At 47.8% G+C, this 18347-nt stretch overlaps 1 protein-coding gene across 1 annotated transcript; it reads right to left on the reverse strand.

Moving 5' to 3' along the window:
- Positions 1–9287: 9287 nt before the first annotated feature.
- On the reverse strand, positions 9288–11452 carry LOC132457992 (homeobox protein six1b). Its single transcript, XM_060052425.1, has 2 exons — positions 10605–11452; positions 9288–9969 (listed from the first exon to the last, which is right to left on the reverse strand). The coding sequence occupies exons 1-2, from the start codon at positions 11162–11164 to the stop codon at positions 9675–9677; spliced, it is 855 nt and encodes a 284-aa protein (XP_059908408.1). The 5' UTR covers positions 11165–11452; the 3' UTR covers positions 9288–9674.
- Between the last annotated feature and the right edge of the window lie 6895 nt (positions 11453–18347).

Raw genomic sequence — 18347 nt, forward strand, 5'->3', positions numbered from 1 at the left:
CAACTTCTGTTGTAAATATTAAAATGGACTATACAGTTTAAGCCGCAACAGTAAAAAATAACAACAGTCCATTAGTAGCAAGAAACTGCAACTTTTGCTAAAGCAACAAGGCTACTACTACTACTTCTAACAACAACAACAACAATGTTTGGTTGGTGTATTTTAGTGTCAGTATGAGCTGTGCACAGCATTAGTATGTGAATGGACGTCTTTGAGAAAGTGTGCAGGCAGGCAAACTCTGGTCCTGATATTCCGGCTCTATATTTAAACACCGGGGTCTCGAGTTTCTGCAGCTGTCGCCAAGTTGAAGTTCAGCACCTTGGGCATTTCTCAGCCGTGTTCTTGGGTCATATACACATAAACCTGCCAAACGCGGCCAAGGGCCCCGATCAGGGGCCTGAACCGTCTCCTCAGCAAACCATCCTCGCCTTGTGGGGAGACGGGGCTTCAACGCACCCACACACACACACACACCCACCCACCCACACACACCCACACACACACACACACACACACACACACACACACACACACACACACACACACACACACACACACACACACACACACACACACACACACACACACACACACACACACACACATATACAGCTGCAAGGGGTGTGGTTGAGCGAGAGAGAGAGAGACTTTAGATGTTTTCTCCACGTCCTTTTTGTCAGTATTTTATAGAAAACTACAGTTCCCTCGTTGTGAAATAAGGTCTACTGTATTTTCTTTTCATAAAACAACCTGCCATGTCGTCTAAATCCTATGATTAGACTTCCTTTATCATTATGTTAGTTGTCCCTGTCATACTGACTTGTGTTTTAGCTCCTGCAGGATATTAACTAAACTTATTGCACTGCGAAAAGGCTGAACAAACATTTGATATCAATTTTCAGGTTCAATATTATTTATCGCACATTGGATTCTGAAGAGTCCTCGTGACAGGATGTTGAGTCTGACTTTATTCATCCTTGATGAATCGTCTGGCTGCTCGCTGCTGCTAAGGTTGAGTGTTTATCAGCCTAGCGTCCCTGAGCAGTGGCCCAGTCGCCATCTTGTTCTGGATCATCTATTGTGTAACCTTCTGCTCCATAAATAATTCACAGCCTGAATTTGAACCCCTACCTGATGGTCAGAAGGGCTGACGCTGCTCTCTGTGTACTGGTCTCCTCCTCCCAGCAGCTCTGCCAACTGCGCCTGTATGGATTGGTTTCCACAGTAGTGCTCAACTTTATTCACCCTTAAGGCTCGTCTCTGTTGGTGGGTTCAGTCCAGGAGAAGCCAGCAGGCTGCTGGGTGAGAAGGTCCTTCAGGAGGTCTCGGTGCATCATAGTGCTGGGTGTTCATATCATCCTACAGGACATGTTTCCAATGTGTTAGCACTAGGCGCTTGCAGTTACGTGTAATAAGTGATGTAGGTTCTAACAACACAGGCCTGTCCTGTGTCAGGACGGATCAGTTCATGTGATCGGAATAAAAACACAAGATTCAAACTCATGATAGTTCACAAGGGCACACACACACACACACACACACACACACACACACACACACACACACACACACACAGTACATAACAGCGGGTGTGTGTGGATTGTGATTGGCTGCCCATCTGCCCGGCTGCCCGGTGGGCCGCAGCTTAGCGGGTATTCCACAACTTCGGTGGCGCCGCTTACCGAGAGAGAGCCGGGGAATTACCACGAACACTGTCACCATGCAGCCACTGTAGTTCAGTAGGCCATGCACACATGACCCGACACGAGCATTCACGCACACATACATGTATTACACACAAATACATGTATCACACACACATACGTACATGTATCACACACACACACAGACACACGTATCAGACACACCTATGTATCACACACAAACACACACACACACACACACACACACACACACACACACACACACACACACACACACACACACACACACACACACACACACACACACACACACACACGTATAGACACATGTATCACACACACACACACACATGTATAACACAAATATTCATGTAAAACACACACATTCAACCATCACACACACAGACATGTATAACACATTCACTTATAACACACACACACACGCACACACGCACGCGCGCGCGCACACACATAGACACATGCATCACACACACATACATGTATCACACACAAACACACACACACACACATACATACACACAAACACACATGTATCACACACAGACCCACACATACATGTTTAACACACTGCTGTGCACTGATGTTTGCTTGTGAGACTGCAGCCAAGAAGACAATCTCTGGTGATGATCCTTTGTTTTGTTTTGATGTTAGCAGCATGATGTCTTTGTGTGTGTATAATTAGTGACAGGAGGGCAGGAATCACGGACTAGTTATCATCACAGACTCTCCCTTGCACTCTCTCTCTCTCTCTCTCTCTCTCTCCTTCTTTCTCTTTCTCTCTGTCTCTCTCTCTCTCTCTTGCTCTTTCTCTCTCTGTCTCTCTCTCTGTCTCTGTCTCTGTCTCTGTCTCTCTCTCTCTCTCTCTCTCTCTCTCTCTCTCTCTCTCTCTCTCTCTCTCTCTCTCTCCTGTTGTTATTCTTCTGTTTTCGTACCTCTGTGTTTGCTCCGCGGAGGGAACGAGAGCGCTGTCCGGGGTTAACTTAGTTCCTCGCATTTTGCTTCTCTGTATTTATTCTTTCAACCAAAACAATTCTCTCTATAATTCTCTCTCCCTCCCCCTTCTCCTCTCTCCTCCTCTCTCCCCCCTCTCCTCTCTCCCCTTCTCTCCCCCTCTCTCTCCTGCTCTGCTATCTATTCATCTGGTCTCCCTGGAGCGCTGGGCAGAGCAGACTTGTGATCGGTTCTCTGAGGAGCGGCCGGGAATGTTGTCCAGGCTCTGGAATGGGAAGTTTATTTTCCTAACTATATGAATATCTGTGGGATAGGGGCTCTGCGCGCATGAGGGGCTCGCGCAGTAATCCATTCTGCTGTGAGTGGGTTCATTAAAGCGCAGTACACCCCCCCCCCCCACCTCCACCACGACCTCCACCTTCTCCCCCAACTCTCTCTCTCTCTTTCTGTCTCTCTCTCTTTCTTTCTTCTCTCTCTCACTCTTTTTGTCTCTCTTTCTTCCTTCTCTCTCTCTCTCTCTCTCTCTCTCTCTCTCTCTCTCTCTCTCGTTCACTTTCTCTCTTTCCGCCTCTCTTTTTGTAAATCAATGTTTTCTGTCTGCAGTGCGTCAATCCGTGCAGGCGGAGCTCACCGTTTTCATGTTATATTCTGACACACAATAGACCCCCCCCCCCCCTTAACCCCCTAACCCCCCACACACACTGACACACACACTTACACACACTCCCTCATGTATTTCTCCTCTTGGTTGATTTCCTGAGTGAATTCCTGGCTCTCCTTCCTCTGAAGTCATATATTTATTACCTCGTCCTCTCCAGTGTTGCTGTCTTCTGCCTAAAACAACTCCCTCTCTCTCCTTCTCCTGCTCTCTCTCTCTCTCTCTCTCTCTCTCTCTCTCTCTCTCTCTCTCTCTCTCTCTCTCTCTCTCTCTCTCTCTCTCTCTCTCTCTCTCTCTCTCTCTATGTCTCCCCCCCTCTCTCCCTCTACCTCTCCGCTCTCTTTCTCTCTCTCTCTCATTCCCACTCTCTCTCCCCCTCCTCTCTCCCTCTCTTTCTCTCGCTCTCTCTGTCTCTCTCCCTCTCTGTCCCCCCACCACCTTCTCTCTCTCTCCTCTTTCCCCCTTCCCCTTCCCTCTCTCACTCTCTCTCTCCTCTCCCCCCCCCCCCCCCTCTCTCTCTCTCTCTCTCTGGGCCTTTTGTCCCAGCTCGGAGACGCTTGGCACACAGGGGATCGCGTTACAACTTTCATTTCCTGAATGTTTTCCTTTTTTCTGTGTTCCCGTGTGGACCAGAGGAGGGTATACTATCCGGCTCTCCGGTGCCTTGCTGAAGGGCACGGGGAGCAAGACGGCAGCTCAGGTTCTGGGAGCTGTCACTCTCCCGCTCGCCCAGAAAATCCCATGGCTCCAGGGTTGAGGAGGGTGTGGTGACTCTGGGAGCTCAGATGTTGTGTTACTCAGTCTCTTTTTGTATGTCTGTGTGTGTCTACTTCCTTGTGGGGTTGTGTGTGTGTATGTGTTTGTGTGTGTGTCTCTTCTGTGTGTCTGTGTCTCTTCTGTGTGTGTGTGATAGTGTTTGTGTTTGTTGTTTGTGTGTCTGTATTTTTTTTTGGGTGTGTGTTTACCCATGCTTTGGTGTGTGGGTGCGTGTTTGGTGTCTGTGTGTGAGACAGATGGTGATAGTGTGTGTTGGCCTTTGTGTAACTGTGTATCCTTTAGTTTGTGTCCGTAACATAGTTGTGCATCGGTCCCAGTATCTCTATGTGTGTGTGTGTGTGTGTGTGTGTGTGTGTGTGTGTGTGTGTGTGCGCTTGTGCGTGTGGGGGGGCCCCACCGATAGGCCCCTTACTCCCCACGCACTCCTGCTATCATCACCAGCAGCGCTGCTCGCAATGCCACATAAATGAATGGAGAATAGATATCACAGTTAGCTTGGAGCTAGCTCCGTGAGAGCTTACACATTTTGCTTCACTTGCAATATATTACAGTTAGGTGGCTTTCTTGATCGTGTCTTGTAGACGATATTTCATCATGTCCTTTCCTTTTATTGCACCGTTCTGTTTAGCGGAACGGCGGTTAAATTAAGCCCAGACAAATATTAGGAACATTGCCATCCGTATATGAAACATAATAAATCATAATATTATAAATATTCCTTCCTTGACAGTTGGCACTTACAGCAAATCATAAAAAACTAAAACCTGTTGTTAATAAAATATTATTATTATTAATATTATTATTATCCTCTTCATCTCCTAAAAGACTAAACACCGAAATTACAAAGGGGCATAGAAAATATTAAATTCAGATAGGCTCTCCCTGACGGAGGGCTTCAGGCCATGACTTCGAGACGAGGTCCCAGATGCATGAGACACATTCAGGGAAACTTCTCCTTTGTAAATCCTACTTGGAAGATATCACCCCCCCCCCCCTTCCAATATATCAGGGTCATGTATATGATGTGTCCCTGTGTTTGACACACAACACGCTACCCACACGCTAATAGTCTCAGGGATCATCTGCAGTGTGCACTCCTCCCCCGGCTGAACTCCGGGTCAGCCGTCACTCAGCGCTCCCAGGGACAGAGATAAATACTTCTTTCAACTCCCGCTCCGGCGGCTTCCTGTCGGAACAGAGGCTTCCCACCAGAGCGGGAGAGGCAGAGAGGATGCTACAGCTGCCTCGCTGTAGGGGAATAATCCTCTGAGCAACACGACCCTAGCCTCACTACAGAGTCACTGGCTGCTGGTGGTGTCTGACGCAGTTACACTCATTATGGCGTTCGTCCTCCGCCGTTTAACAGTTAGGGAAAAGGGAAGAAATAGAAGTAGATAAACAACGAGACACATGCTTTCATTGAGACATCGCTGCATTTAATGTTTTACCTCCTAAACACGAAGTGTGCGTTTATTTAGATAGGAGTATGAGTACTTTGACAAACACCTACCGACTTGGAAACCAACACAGCCACTTGTGTTGTGTGTGCATGCAGACAAACGCACACACATTATACACAAATGCCGGCATTCACGCGTACTTATGTGCACGCACATCCACACATATACGTACACGAACATGTGCTGATACACACACACACACACACACCAATACACACACATGCACATGCACACACCACAACAATACCAATAAACCCACGCACCTACACGAAGACACACACAAACACACACCACCCATACACGAGCACACACACACACACACACACACACACACACACACACACACACACACACACACACAGGTACAGGAGCCTGCTTTGGCCTCTGGGTATGAGGCTGAAACATTGTCAGATCCATGCATCACTGGTAAGGAAATCTCTTCTGCGTCTCCACCCAGCCCTCCACCCTCTCCTCTCTCTCTCTCCCCCTCTCTCTCTTTCTCCCCGAGGCAGACCTGAAAAGATCCTTTTGTCCCTCATCACTCCCTCCCTCTCCCCTCTCTCCCCCCTCTCCCCCCTCACTCAGCCCGCGGTTATGGATACCTGGGATTGTCTCACACAGGGGGGGGGGGGGGGGGGGTCCACAACCCACGGCCGGTCTCCTGCGCTTGGCTTTTATCCTTAACGTGGAGAAAGGATACTTCATTGCTGAAGAGGAGGAAGCGGGGACGAGAGGGGGGAGGGCCAAGAGGGGGAGGCGACGAGGAGAGGGGAGCTTGCCAGAGGCAAACATTAGGCCCGTTCTGGAGGTATGGCGAGGCGTAGCGTACAGCGCGGGTCTACTCACGCTGTTTGTTTGCCCACGTCAGTCCGCTCCCCGCCCGCTGATGCACAGCCACCGCCACTTACGGCGCGTGACAAATGAAAAGCCTCCTGATTGCTGTGTTGGCCCCGCAGCTGCTGCGACCGGCGGCGGTGAGCTCATGGCCGGGCGGCCTCCACTCCCTCTTGTTTTTGCAGAAGGACAGCGCCGGGAACTGCACACACAGTCAGACACAGACACATACAGGCACACACACACACACTTCTCCGCCACCGCCACCAGGTCTCTGGTGCTGCAGCTTGTTGTTGTACGGACCGCCAAGGAGGAATGGGGGGGGGGGGGGGGGGTGGACCACTTCAGCCACATATACAGTCACACACACACATACACCTACACATACAAACACACATACACGCACACACATACACACATACACATACAAATACAGTACATATACATACACCCACACACACACGTGAAAACAAATAGGGAACAGTACCAGGGTTCAGGAACTACGGGGATCAGAGTATGATTAAACAGTCCCTCCCCCACCCCTCACCCCCACCCGTCTACCCCTCCGTCAGACTTTCCATAGTGAATTGATTCTGTCTCTGACACTTCCTGAAGGTGACTGATGGGCGCCCCATGTCATGTGATACGCAGCGGGTATGAATCCCGGTTGATTCCACGATCTGCCCGACATGCTCTCGTTTTATTCAATAAAATGATCCATCACGTAGTTATGGGGGGCGTGAGGGGGGTAGTCTGCTCTAGAGGTCTGGGGGTTTAGATTACAGCCCAGAGGTTCCGGGTTTGATCCCCGTGTCCTCAGTGTCCCTGAGCAAGGTCCCTGTAGCTGCAGTCAGGTTGGGTGTCTGCTGAGGAATGAGCCCCATTCTGTGACTGTAGTCGCTTCACCTACACAGAGACACGAGCTGTGATCAGCTTTATCTCCGTAAGGGCTAGAATGTGATTAACGTCCATCTCGTCTGTGACTGACGCTTTAGTCAGTTGTTGTAGGATGAAGTTGAGAGTTCACCTACTGAGAAACTATCTATTGTTTTGTTTTTGATTGAGTGGTGTTTCAGGTTTTTGGATTCTAGCATTATGGTCGGAATGTTTTAGGCTTGTTATTTTCAAATCAGAGCTGGTTACGACGACATTGAAAATATAAACCATTAGCCTAGTATTCTTAAATATAGTTATATAGATAGCCTAGTTCCGTCTACATTTATATATATATATATATATATATATATATATATATATATATATATATATATATATATATATATATATATATATATATATATATATATATAAAGAGGTACTAGATAATAGATACATATTTCTTAAACATGTCTTTGCTTATTCCTTCAGCAATAATAGAATATTTTAAAATATGTCCACCTTTTCGCGTGAATCCCAAAACAAAATGTTGGTTTGGAGAGGAGCGCAGATTGGGAAGGTAAACAGAAACACTGCAGCTGATAGGCTGTGGAGGCACCGGGGTCGAGTCAGAGGTGTACAGAGGCCTCCCAGGGCCTCCGGGAGTCTGATGGAGTCAGAGCTGCTCTCCAATTGGTCCAGCGGCTCAACGCGGCAGCGCTGCAATCTTCGCAATCAGGCATCGCTGCAGCAACGACTGTTTCAGATTATTGTCAGGAAATCCTCTCCGCTCCAAACCGTTTACCCTGACGCCCGCCGGGGAGAGCAGCACACGACGGCTTGTATTTGTTTGTGTCTTTTAACAGAAAGTAAAAAAAAAACTCAAAGGAGCGAAAGTATTTGTTCAGGGTTCGAGGGTATATACGCACATTCTATTATTCTGTTACCCTACGAATGGTCTAATCCTGTTTTAGTTTTTGGTATTATGTAGTTCATATTATTTTAAGTGTTAACGCAGCAGGCTGAACGTCGATGTATTCTGGTCGCTGTGAGTAGGAGTGGTAGGCTATTACTATAGTGTTGTTGTTTTTTTCTTCTTCTTCTTGCGTTAGTTAGTTGATAGTTGTCAGTTTGCAGTTGGCGTCTAACTGATACAACGTATAAGTATTTGGCTTCTTCAAACATTTAGTTTTTCCTGTTAATGATTATGACGATGACAGGTTAAGTCAGAGATGAGTGACAGTGTTTTATCATGTTATTCTAAGTTCAGGGGATATACTTAAGCGTATACAATAATTATTTTTCGAAGTAGGCCCTTTACAGAACTTGTCAGATATAAATCCTTTTTTTATGACAAGACAACGGGCCTCCCCCGGTCGAGACCCGCTCCGCCTCGGGACGCGGACTGGGTTTATGGCCCGGAACCGCGTGAGCCGACAGAGTTAAGTAAACAAGGCTCGAGACCCGGTGATCCGCAGCTCGAAGCCTCTACGTGCACGGCTCACGTGCACCCAATGCCTGCACGAGCCGTCCATGGAGAGCCTGTTTACACACGTACAGGTGATGACACGGTCTAAATAATAAGCTCTATTAAATATGCATGCAAAAAGACGATATTAAAAACAGATCGCGCTTAAGAACATTTAAGTAGGTTTCTTGTGAGTCTGGCTCTCAGCTTTGAAAGGCCAACATACAGGCGGATAATATTGACATACAGCCTGATAATATCAACATACAGCCTGGTAATATAATGGTTCATACACATTTGTTGGTATAATGACTCGATTTTTTTAAATTAGGCTGAGGCAGGATGATACAATTACATTATTGAAACAAATTGAACAAAACACGCAGAAATGGCCAAAACTCTACCTCAATAATGTTACTATGTTTTGCCTGAACGAGGTGATGTTATTTATTCGAATAATGTCTGGCATAATCAATTATAAATGAATTCTGGCTTCCAGATTCCTACTGGGTGCCCGTTTCAGATCATTAATTAAATGCTCTAGAAAATAATTATACAAATAACACACATACGACAGATTGATTAATTTTGTTTTATTGGAAACTAATTATTACTCTAACGAAAACGTTGCGTATTAGTTTCCATAGCAGGGAATTGCTATAAATCTTTATTATTTTAACAAAATATCATAAATTAAGCAAAGGGGCAGACCAGTTAAGTGTTTCGTTGAGTTAAGAGTTCCGAAGAGGGTTGTAGTTTCTAGGCAGAAGAGTAAGGAGACCTCAGAGCCCATGGAGGGTATAGGATGGATTAAGCGCATAAACGAATGTTGTTGTATTTAACCAAATTAACAACAGATACGTCAGTCTATTATATTGTGTTATTCCATATATGTGGTGAATTTGATACAGTTTCTGATGCAGTTATCAGTCTTTCTTTTTGCCAAATCGAATCGGACGTAGCTCTTACGAGCCTAGATCCACAAGGCTGGAAGTCAGCGGTCCCAGCAACGAGTCTTGGAGCTGGTGCGGGTGTCCGTGCAGGCCGTGGACCGACTGCGGCCCTCCGAGCCCCGACATGGGGTAGGACGAGGCCCCGGGATGGGACATGTTCCCCTGGAGCAAAAGCACCGAGCTGTGGTCGGGGCTCTGCGGGGGGGAGAACTCGTCCTCCGAGCTGGACATGAGCGACTTCCCGCCGTCCAGCGGAGACAGCTGGTTCTGTTTGTTGTTGCCGCTGTTGTTGTTTTCACTGTTTTCCCTGGAAGTAAATAAACGTGTCAGATCAACAGAACCGTGAACACACCTCACTAAATCACAGGCCTGGAGAAAACACAACTAGGGCCTTAAATAACATCTAGGTCAAGCTGGTATAAATATTTATGTATATATATATATATATATATAGGCCTATATATATATATATATATATCACATTTAAACAACAAATGTATTTAAATACAAGCCATTTAAATTCGAGGGATGTTTTATATCTTATGCAGTTATACTCTTGCCTTATTTTTAAAAAGCCTCATAGACTATGACTTTATATTAAGTTAGCCTATATAAAAGCAGTATCCGAGAGGAGATGACAAACAATTCGGGGTTCAAGCGTATACAAATAAAAATAATGTAAAATATTGATGTGATTAAATATTCCCCGCACAACGTCATAACTATACAGAGGAGCTCCTGGTCAAAGTTCAGTGAAGTTTCTTGTCTGAGCTAATAATTCAGTTTGCTGCAAAACAATCCGTGTTTAATTAAAAATTCAAATAAAAACTCAACGAAGGCATGCGAATATCAGCTCTTATCTGGGAGGAATATTTCTCCTGATGAAAGTCAGAGCTCCAGATCAGATATAATAATAGGAACCACAACTTTATGGGGACGAACCTTTCTTTGGCTTCGGCCGCCCGGTCCCTCTGGCGCCGGTTTTTGAACCAGTTGCTGACCTGCGTGGTGGTCAGCCCGGTGGCCTCGGCTAGCTCCCGCTTCTCCCGGGGAGACGGGTAAGGGTTGTGCGTGTACCATTCCCTCAGAACGCCCCTGGACTTCTCCTTAAAGCAGTAGCTGGTCTCCTCGCCGTCCCATATAGTGCGTGGCAGGGGGAATTTCCTCCTCACGCGGTACTTCCCCACCGCTCCGAGCGGCCGGCCACGCAGCTTCTCCGCCTCCACGTAGTGCGCCTTCAGCCACAGCTGCTGCAGCTTCGGGTGATTGTGCGGCGAGAACTGGTGGCTCTCAAGGATCTTGTAGAGCTCCCTGAAGTTGCCCCGGTGGAAGGCCACCACCGCCTTGGCTTTGAGGACACTCTCGTTCTTGTGGAGGTGGTCGCAGGCGGGCAGGGACCAGAGGAACCGCCCTAGCCGCTCCAGGTTCCCCCCTTGCTGGAGGACCTCGCACACGCAGGCCACTTGCTCCTGCGTAAAACCGAAGGACGGTAATATAGACATGTCTACACACTCCTCCGCGCAGAGTCGCTGCTGATATCCAAAACGACGGCGGTACTGTCGAGCTGTTTCTCTCTATGGCTGCTGATTTATTGTCGTGTCTCCAAAACACCGCAGCCCGTCCGTGCGATACGCACTGCACCGCCGATGCGCACGGGAGATTCAAATGTTGATTGTTGGGACAATTTGTTCCTGTTGGAGATATGTCAGGCTTAAAGGGAGTCTGTGCGATTCGTTGATTGGCTCTCCCGCTGCCCTATACCCTGGCAGCCGAGCAGAAGTGAGTTTGCAGCTCCGTTTCCTCCCCAGAGGCAGTGCGTCAGGGCTGAAACCGGAGCGCTCCACCCCCAGTCCCGTTCCACCGTGGGCCAGGAGGGGGGCAGCGGAACACCTAAATGCTAATCAGTTATTACAGAGCTCTTAAAGGCCCTTTAACGTGCCTCAAAACTGCCCCAGGTATCAGGCTGTTTCATATAGGCTACAGACGAGTTGACATGGGAACCCCCGCAATTATTAATAAAGTGCAGATTGTAGGTAAAGTGCACGGTCTATTAATTATGTAGTAATTTTTACGAGGTGATATAGTTTAATAACGTCTTATTATTGCTATAGGCCTTGTGTTCGTTTACGAGCCAACCTACCTGATGAGTAGCAATTGTTGTGCTCCAATGACTATGTGGGCGTGTGTGTGTTTGTGCGGGTGTTTTGGTGTGTGTGTGTGTGTGTGTGTGTGTGTGTGTGTGTGTGTGTGTGTGTGTGTGTGCTTGTATGTGGTTGTGTGTGCGGGTATTTTGGTGTGTTTGTGTGGGGGGGGGGGGATGGGTTGATAATAATAGGCTAGTCGATTCTATAATATAAATATCTATCATAGATAATAGTCATGATTCATTATTTATGGGAAGTGTATTTTTATAAATGTTGGAAATCTATGTTGACTAATAGTGATCAATATTCCCATCTTTGAAATGCACATTCACAAATGTGTATTATATTTAGGAATGTTCCATGTGTTATTTTATAGGGCTTATGTCAATGTGTGAACAAATCATTCGTAACCCAGTTAAAAGAAGTCTACTTATTGTTAAGAACAAGACGTTTCTACTTTGCTTTGCTGCCTCTTAATTTTATTTTGCAGACACGTTGAATTCATATCGTCCACATGAATGATTTACCCGCCCCGTCTCCTCCAGGGCCCATGAGCAGAGCACTGTCGCAGGTCCGCGGCCTGAAACCCCAAACCACCCATTAGTAAATGAGTTCTGTGTGTCACTGCTCGGTCTCCGAGTCGGAGCCCATGGATCACGTTTCCTTATCTGCTCCGGGATTCGAAATCTGATTCTCGGGCAATATGTTAAGGATCATAGCCGGGTCTGGAAAATGTGCTTTACTGCAAAAACGTATTTTAGAATGATTTGATTGCATCGAGTGATGCCAATAGACCTTCACTCAGAGATGAGGGTGTTGTTGTTTTTTGGTGTCAGCCACCTGGAAAAACAAGCGGATGGAAAGAGAGACAGGCTGGGCATCTCCACTCTCCGAATCAAAGACAGTTCAACTCCACGTGTTCTCATCTGCATACAAGCCTGTTATTCTTTATTAATCCTAAATCAGGGTTAAGGCCGTGGGGCATTAAGGAAAACCTACCGGACTGGTCATTAGATTCTATACATTTTAATTTGCGTGAAACAATGAATCGGTGTCGCCATTTGCCCAAAAATATTTTATTAGGATGGGTTCGTTCTGTTTTTTTTAAATTCATGGCTTACATTTGTAGATTCAATAATCAACGCATTAACATTCCTGAAGGCCTCCATAATTCGCTCCAGTTGTTGTGATTCATATCGACATGTGATTGGATGTTCGGAGTGATGCTGCGGGCTCCCTTCCTCCTCCTCCCAGTCTGATCCGCAGAGCCTCGACAAATGAGCTGTCTGATGAGCGGGGCTCCAGTTTCCCTAATATCTCTAGCACATTGCGGAGGGCCTCCTCCTTTAACCCGAGAAGCCGGGGGGACGGGCCCTCCGTCTCAGGTCGGGATCACTTCAAGATGTGGGTCTCTCCCTCTCTCTGCCCCCGGGCCGAGGGGGATGACGGCCGGCGACAGACCCGCACCACAGCCCCGGTGGACGGCAACAGAGAGACAGACAAAAGACGAACTCAAAACACCAGAAAACAGTCCATAAAAACGTCACATTCAAAAGACCACGTTTACTATTATACAGCTTATTAAAAAAAGGGAAAAAAGGAAAATGTAGCTCCGCAGACAAGACGTGGTCCATTAAAGTAGGCCAAAGCAGATGTTTTTCTTGCTGTATCTAAATCAAAATGCTGTTTCAGCTGTGGGCCACAGTTGAGGGGATGAACTTTAAAAGGACTTGGAAAGGTAACATTTTCCATTTCAATTTCATTGCGATTGCGTTTAAGGCAAGTCACGAGAAATGATGTCTTTATTCTACTAAAAATCTGGAGATTGTTAATACAATTCTGCAAAATATTTGACATCTTTAGAAATTAATTAAGTCTCTTACCCGCATTTATTTCCTCTAAGGTAATTATATGCTCACATTTGAAATGAATTAATAATTCGAAAATTTAAATTTATCATATCATTCATCATCACAACTTTTTGGATCTACCTAATTCTGCTGTAGGTTAATATCTGAAATCTAAGTCTATCAAAGACGCAGTCAGGTGTTATTCCATCAAGGCCCCTCGAAGGGCCCTGCTTTCTCAAAACAAAACACAACTGTTGACGTGAGTGAGTTAAATGAAATTGGAGCTGCAATTATCAGCTTAACAGAGCTTCCTGTCATGTTGGAAAATTAGACCTGGTACAAGTGTGCTGGGGTTGGCCCCCATCACCGTCATTACGCATTTCCTCCGAGGGCCACCTCCACAAATATGCAATCATGGCCCCGGCTCTTACAGTAGGAGGACTCTTCGCGAAATAGGCATCAGGGCACATTGACGCAGACAATATTTCGACATTTATTTTGTTATATAGCCAGAAGAACAAATAAGAAAACAATTGAGAGAACCCACTCGTAAACAGGGCGACATGTGAGCGTTTTAATGGGCTGCGTTCCAACTCGGGTCCGGCTGCAGAGAGAGGGCGCCAGGCGGTAGACAACCTTACTGATGCCCCGTAGATAAGACTAATAAAACACGAGTCTTTAAATAAACACAGAGCACGAAGCCCTACATTATGGTATTTAAAAAAAAAACACAATTTAAAAACTATGATGCAATAAATAGGACATTTGTTGGTCTTTTATCTTTACCACGTTAAACGGCCCTTTTATTGATGAAAGTCAATGAAAAAGCTTCACTCGTCATGTCGGAGCCGTGCTGGTGTTGCTCCTGTTTGCGGTGCGTGCTGGGAAATATCATCGGGCCGGCATTGTGTGGGCATGATGCAGCCGTCCAGCTGGTGCCTCTCAGCTATCCCATTTCAACTAGATGTGTGTAGGTTCTCTCTCTCTCTCTCTCTCTCTCTCTCTCTCTCTCTCTCTCTCTCTCTCTCTCTCTCTCTCTGTCTCTGTCCCTCTCTCTTTCTCTCTCTCCGCCCCCTCCCCTCTTTTTCTTTCCCCCCCCCCACACACACCCACACACACACACACACACACACACACACACACACACACACACACACACACACACACACACCCAGTGTGCAGTGAAATAAAACACGTGTACGGGGGCGGCCATTGCGTTGAGGCTCAGACCATTAGCTCACATATGGTAGACGTTGTCCTTATTGGGCAGAACCGAGCCAGTGAATCTCACCAAGTCGTATCTTTCTCTTCCCAGGCTGCAGGATGATGGACTGGACATGTGTGCATATATCCTAGTATTTTTTTTCTTCTTTTCTTCCTCTCCCTCTGGCAAGAACGGCTCAATTATCAGAAGAGGGAGGTGGGTGGGGGTGGGGGTGGGTGGGGGTAAGGGCGGAACCCACAAATGTAACTGACATTTATTTGGTGGCCGCTGCGTTCAAGAGCTCCCTCTGCTCTGTGCGTCCACCGTGGAGCCGCGGTCACGCTCTGGCCTCAGAGAACCTCTGTTGATGTCAGAGAGGAGCGGGGGGGCTTCTCCTGGGCCAGGGGAGAGGGGAGCAAGGTAGTGGAGGGTCTGGCCCTCACCCCCCAGCCCCCCCCCCCCCCCCCCCCCCCCAGCGCCCCCTGGCCTCTCATTAGTGGGACGCGGAGCAGAGGAGAACGGTGCTCGGCGGCTCTGGTTACATGCGGCTTGCAGTATGCTGCGTCGCATTAAATGTCAGCTTTGAAACCGTCTCAAAGATCAGAGGTCAGCGTTTTTAATAAGACCCGGGTTCTGGAGGGGTAAGGGTAGGAGACTGGGTGGTGGAGGCGGTGGTGGAGGCGGTGGTTGTAAGGGGGTGGTGGTGGAGGTGGTGGTGGTGGTGGTGGTGGTGTTGGAGGTGCTGGAGTTGGTGGAGGTGGTGGTGGTGGTGGTGGAGGTGGTGGTGGTGGTGGTGGTGGTGTTGGAGGTGGTGGAGGTGGTGGTGGTGGTGGTGGAGGTGGTGGAGGTGGTGGTGGTGGTGGTGGTGTTGGAGGTGCTGGAGTTGGTGGTGGTGGTGGAGGTGGTGGTGGTGGTGGAGGTGGTGGTGGTGGTGGAGGTGGTGGTGGTGGTGGTGGTGGTGGTGGTGGTGGTGGAGTTGGTGGTGGTGGTGGAGGTGGTGGTGGAGGTGGTGGTGGTGGTGGTGGTGGAGGTGAAGGGGGTGGAGGTGGTGCTGGTGGTGGTGGTGGTGGTGGTGGAGGTGGTGGTGGTGGAGGTGGTGGTGGTGGAGGTGGTGGTGGTGGTGGTGGTGGTGGAGGTGAAGGGGGTGGAGGTGGTGCTGGTGGTGCTGGTGGTGGTGGTGGTGGTGATGGTGGTGGAGGTGGTGGTGGTGGTGGAGGTGAAGGGGGTGGAGGTGGTGCTGGTGGTGGTGGTGGAGGTGAAGGGGGTGGAGGTGGTGCTGGTGGTGCTGGTGGTGGTGGTGGTGGTGATGGTGGTGGTGGTGGTGGAGGTGAAGGGGGTGGAGGTGGTGCTGGTGGTGCTGGTGGTGGTGGTGGTGGTGATGGTGGTGGAGGTGGTGGAGGTGGTGCTGGTGGTGCTGGTGGAGGTGGTGTCTTTCTTCTGGTTTTAAGGTGGTCTGTTTGCACGCGTCCTCACCTGTTCTTTCTATTCAATCATCAAGTAATATAATCAATTAACAAATGATAAATCAAATATTATAAATGCATGAATGAATCATTACAATCAAGATAATGTTTAGAACAAACGTTAACTGTTCCAGCAGAAGGTCCCCCCCCCCCCCCCCCCCGGTCCGGTCACCTGACTAGCAGGTAGAGCTCAGCCTGGTGGACGGAGCCCACACAGCCCCCCTCCCCGTGAGACCGCGGCAGCAGCAGCTCCTGTTGCAAATGGCACATTGTCCCGGACTCCAACAAAGCTGTGTTCAGCCTCTTCAATATTACAGGAGGAGTCACCTGATACCTACCAATCAGCTAATCCAATGCCCATGGCCGCGAGGTCACCTGTGCACAGGTAACCTTATCCCCCTGCCTCTCCCTCCCTCCCCTCCCTCCCTCTCTCCCTCCCCCTTCTCTGTGTGGGTCTCTCGGTGCCCCAACAGCGAGCTCAGACAAACAGCGTCTGTTTATTTGGGTCATCAGTTGGATCACAGTTTCCCAACCCTTCCTATCCCACGGCCGCAGGTAGAGTTTCCTCCTGGCCTGACTCACCACATGGATTTGGCAACTGAAAACAAGCAATGAAAACTAAAACCATTTTTTGTTTTTTAATTCCCCCCCCAATAATTCAGTTTTAAATGCATTTCTATTAGCATCATCAGTTTAGCAACAGAGCAATCCGGCCCGTTTTTGTGCAGTATCCTGCTTTTATTTCGAGAAAAAGCATAAAAACCAAAAACTGTAACGTACACCTTATATAAAAATATGAAGGTAAGGATAAAACAACATCAAATTCCACATTATTACGAGGGCCGCTTTGGTTCCTCTCCGGGTCCGGCTCTCTCTCTCCAGCTAATCCCGGGTTTAGTGGCCTGCCCCTGGGGAGCCGTGTTGGGTGGATCGCCTGAATCATGGAGGATCCCCCAAGTCATTTAAACTGTTCAGCCTCGCTCTGGCCGCGGATCCAGTGTCTGTGACTGACAGCACCTCATTTTCGCCTGTTTGGAAGTATGCATGTATGTGCCTGTGTGTGTGTGTGTGTGTGTGTGTGTGTGTGTGTGTGTGTGTGTGTGTGTGTGTGTGTGTGTGTGTGTGTGTGTGTGTGTGTGTGTGTGTGTGTGTGTGTGTGTGTGTGTGTGCCTGCAAGCCTATATATTTCTAGCATGTGTGTGTGTGTGTGTGTGTGTGTGTGTGTGTGTGTGTGTGTGTGTGTGTGTGTGTGTGTGTGTGTGTGTGTGTGTGTGTGTGTGTGTGTGTGTGTGTGCCTGCATGCCTATATGTTTCTGGCATGTGTGTGTGTGTGTGTGTGTGTGTGTGTGTGTGTGTGTGTGTGTGTGTGTGTGTGTGTGCCTGCATGCCTATATGTTTCTTGCATGTGTGTGTGTGTGTGTGTGTGTGTCTGTGTTTGTGTGTGTCTGTGTGTGTGTTATTGTGCGTGTGTGGTGGGTGGTTGGGGTGTTGTTCAGCATTAGGCCGACTGGAAACGACTGGACAGGACTGAGCCCCAGACCCCCCACCCATAAGATGTCTACCTCTGGAAATCTCATTGCTGTTTATTTGAATTACGGGGGCTGAGAGGAGAGGAGGAGAGCTAATGAACTCCAGGCCTCTAGGCATGTGCAAGTGATCAGAAAACAGCACTGGGCTCGCTGGATTACTGGCTGCCAGCCGCCCTCCCATCACAGAAACATTTGGCTACATGGCCTCTTAAATGCAGGGAGGACATATGTGTATTGTGTGTCGTAAACTTTGATGCATTACAGAAATATTGAATAACCGAAACTATAAAAATATAAAGAAAGTGCCATGGGATACAGATGATAATGCACTTGTGAGAAAAAAGAAATATGTAATTTTCATATTTTTATAAATATAAACTTTTATTGCAGTATGGACATTTAGAAAAATACATTCACATCATTTCAGATAAACAAAAATTCCAAACTAAGATTTAAAAAAGGGGGAGAAATGACCAATGGTTTTCCAGTAGTTCC

The sequence above is a fragment of the Gadus macrocephalus genome, chromosome 5 (genome assembly GCF_031168955.1).
Source record: "Gadus macrocephalus chromosome 5, ASM3116895v1".
Classification (NCBI taxonomy): domain Eukaryota; kingdom Metazoa; phylum Chordata; class Actinopteri; order Gadiformes; family Gadidae; genus Gadus; species Gadus macrocephalus.

Coding starts and splice junctions, on each gene's coding strand:
- LOC132457992 (XM_060052425.1), bottom strand. CDS start 11,164: ATGTCTATATTACCGTCCTTCGGTTTTACGCAGGAGCAAGTGGCCTGC. Junction 9,970..10,604: donor GCGGCCGAAGCCAAAGAAAG/GTTCGTCCCCAT, acceptor ATTTACTTCCAG/GGAAAACAGTGAAAACAACA.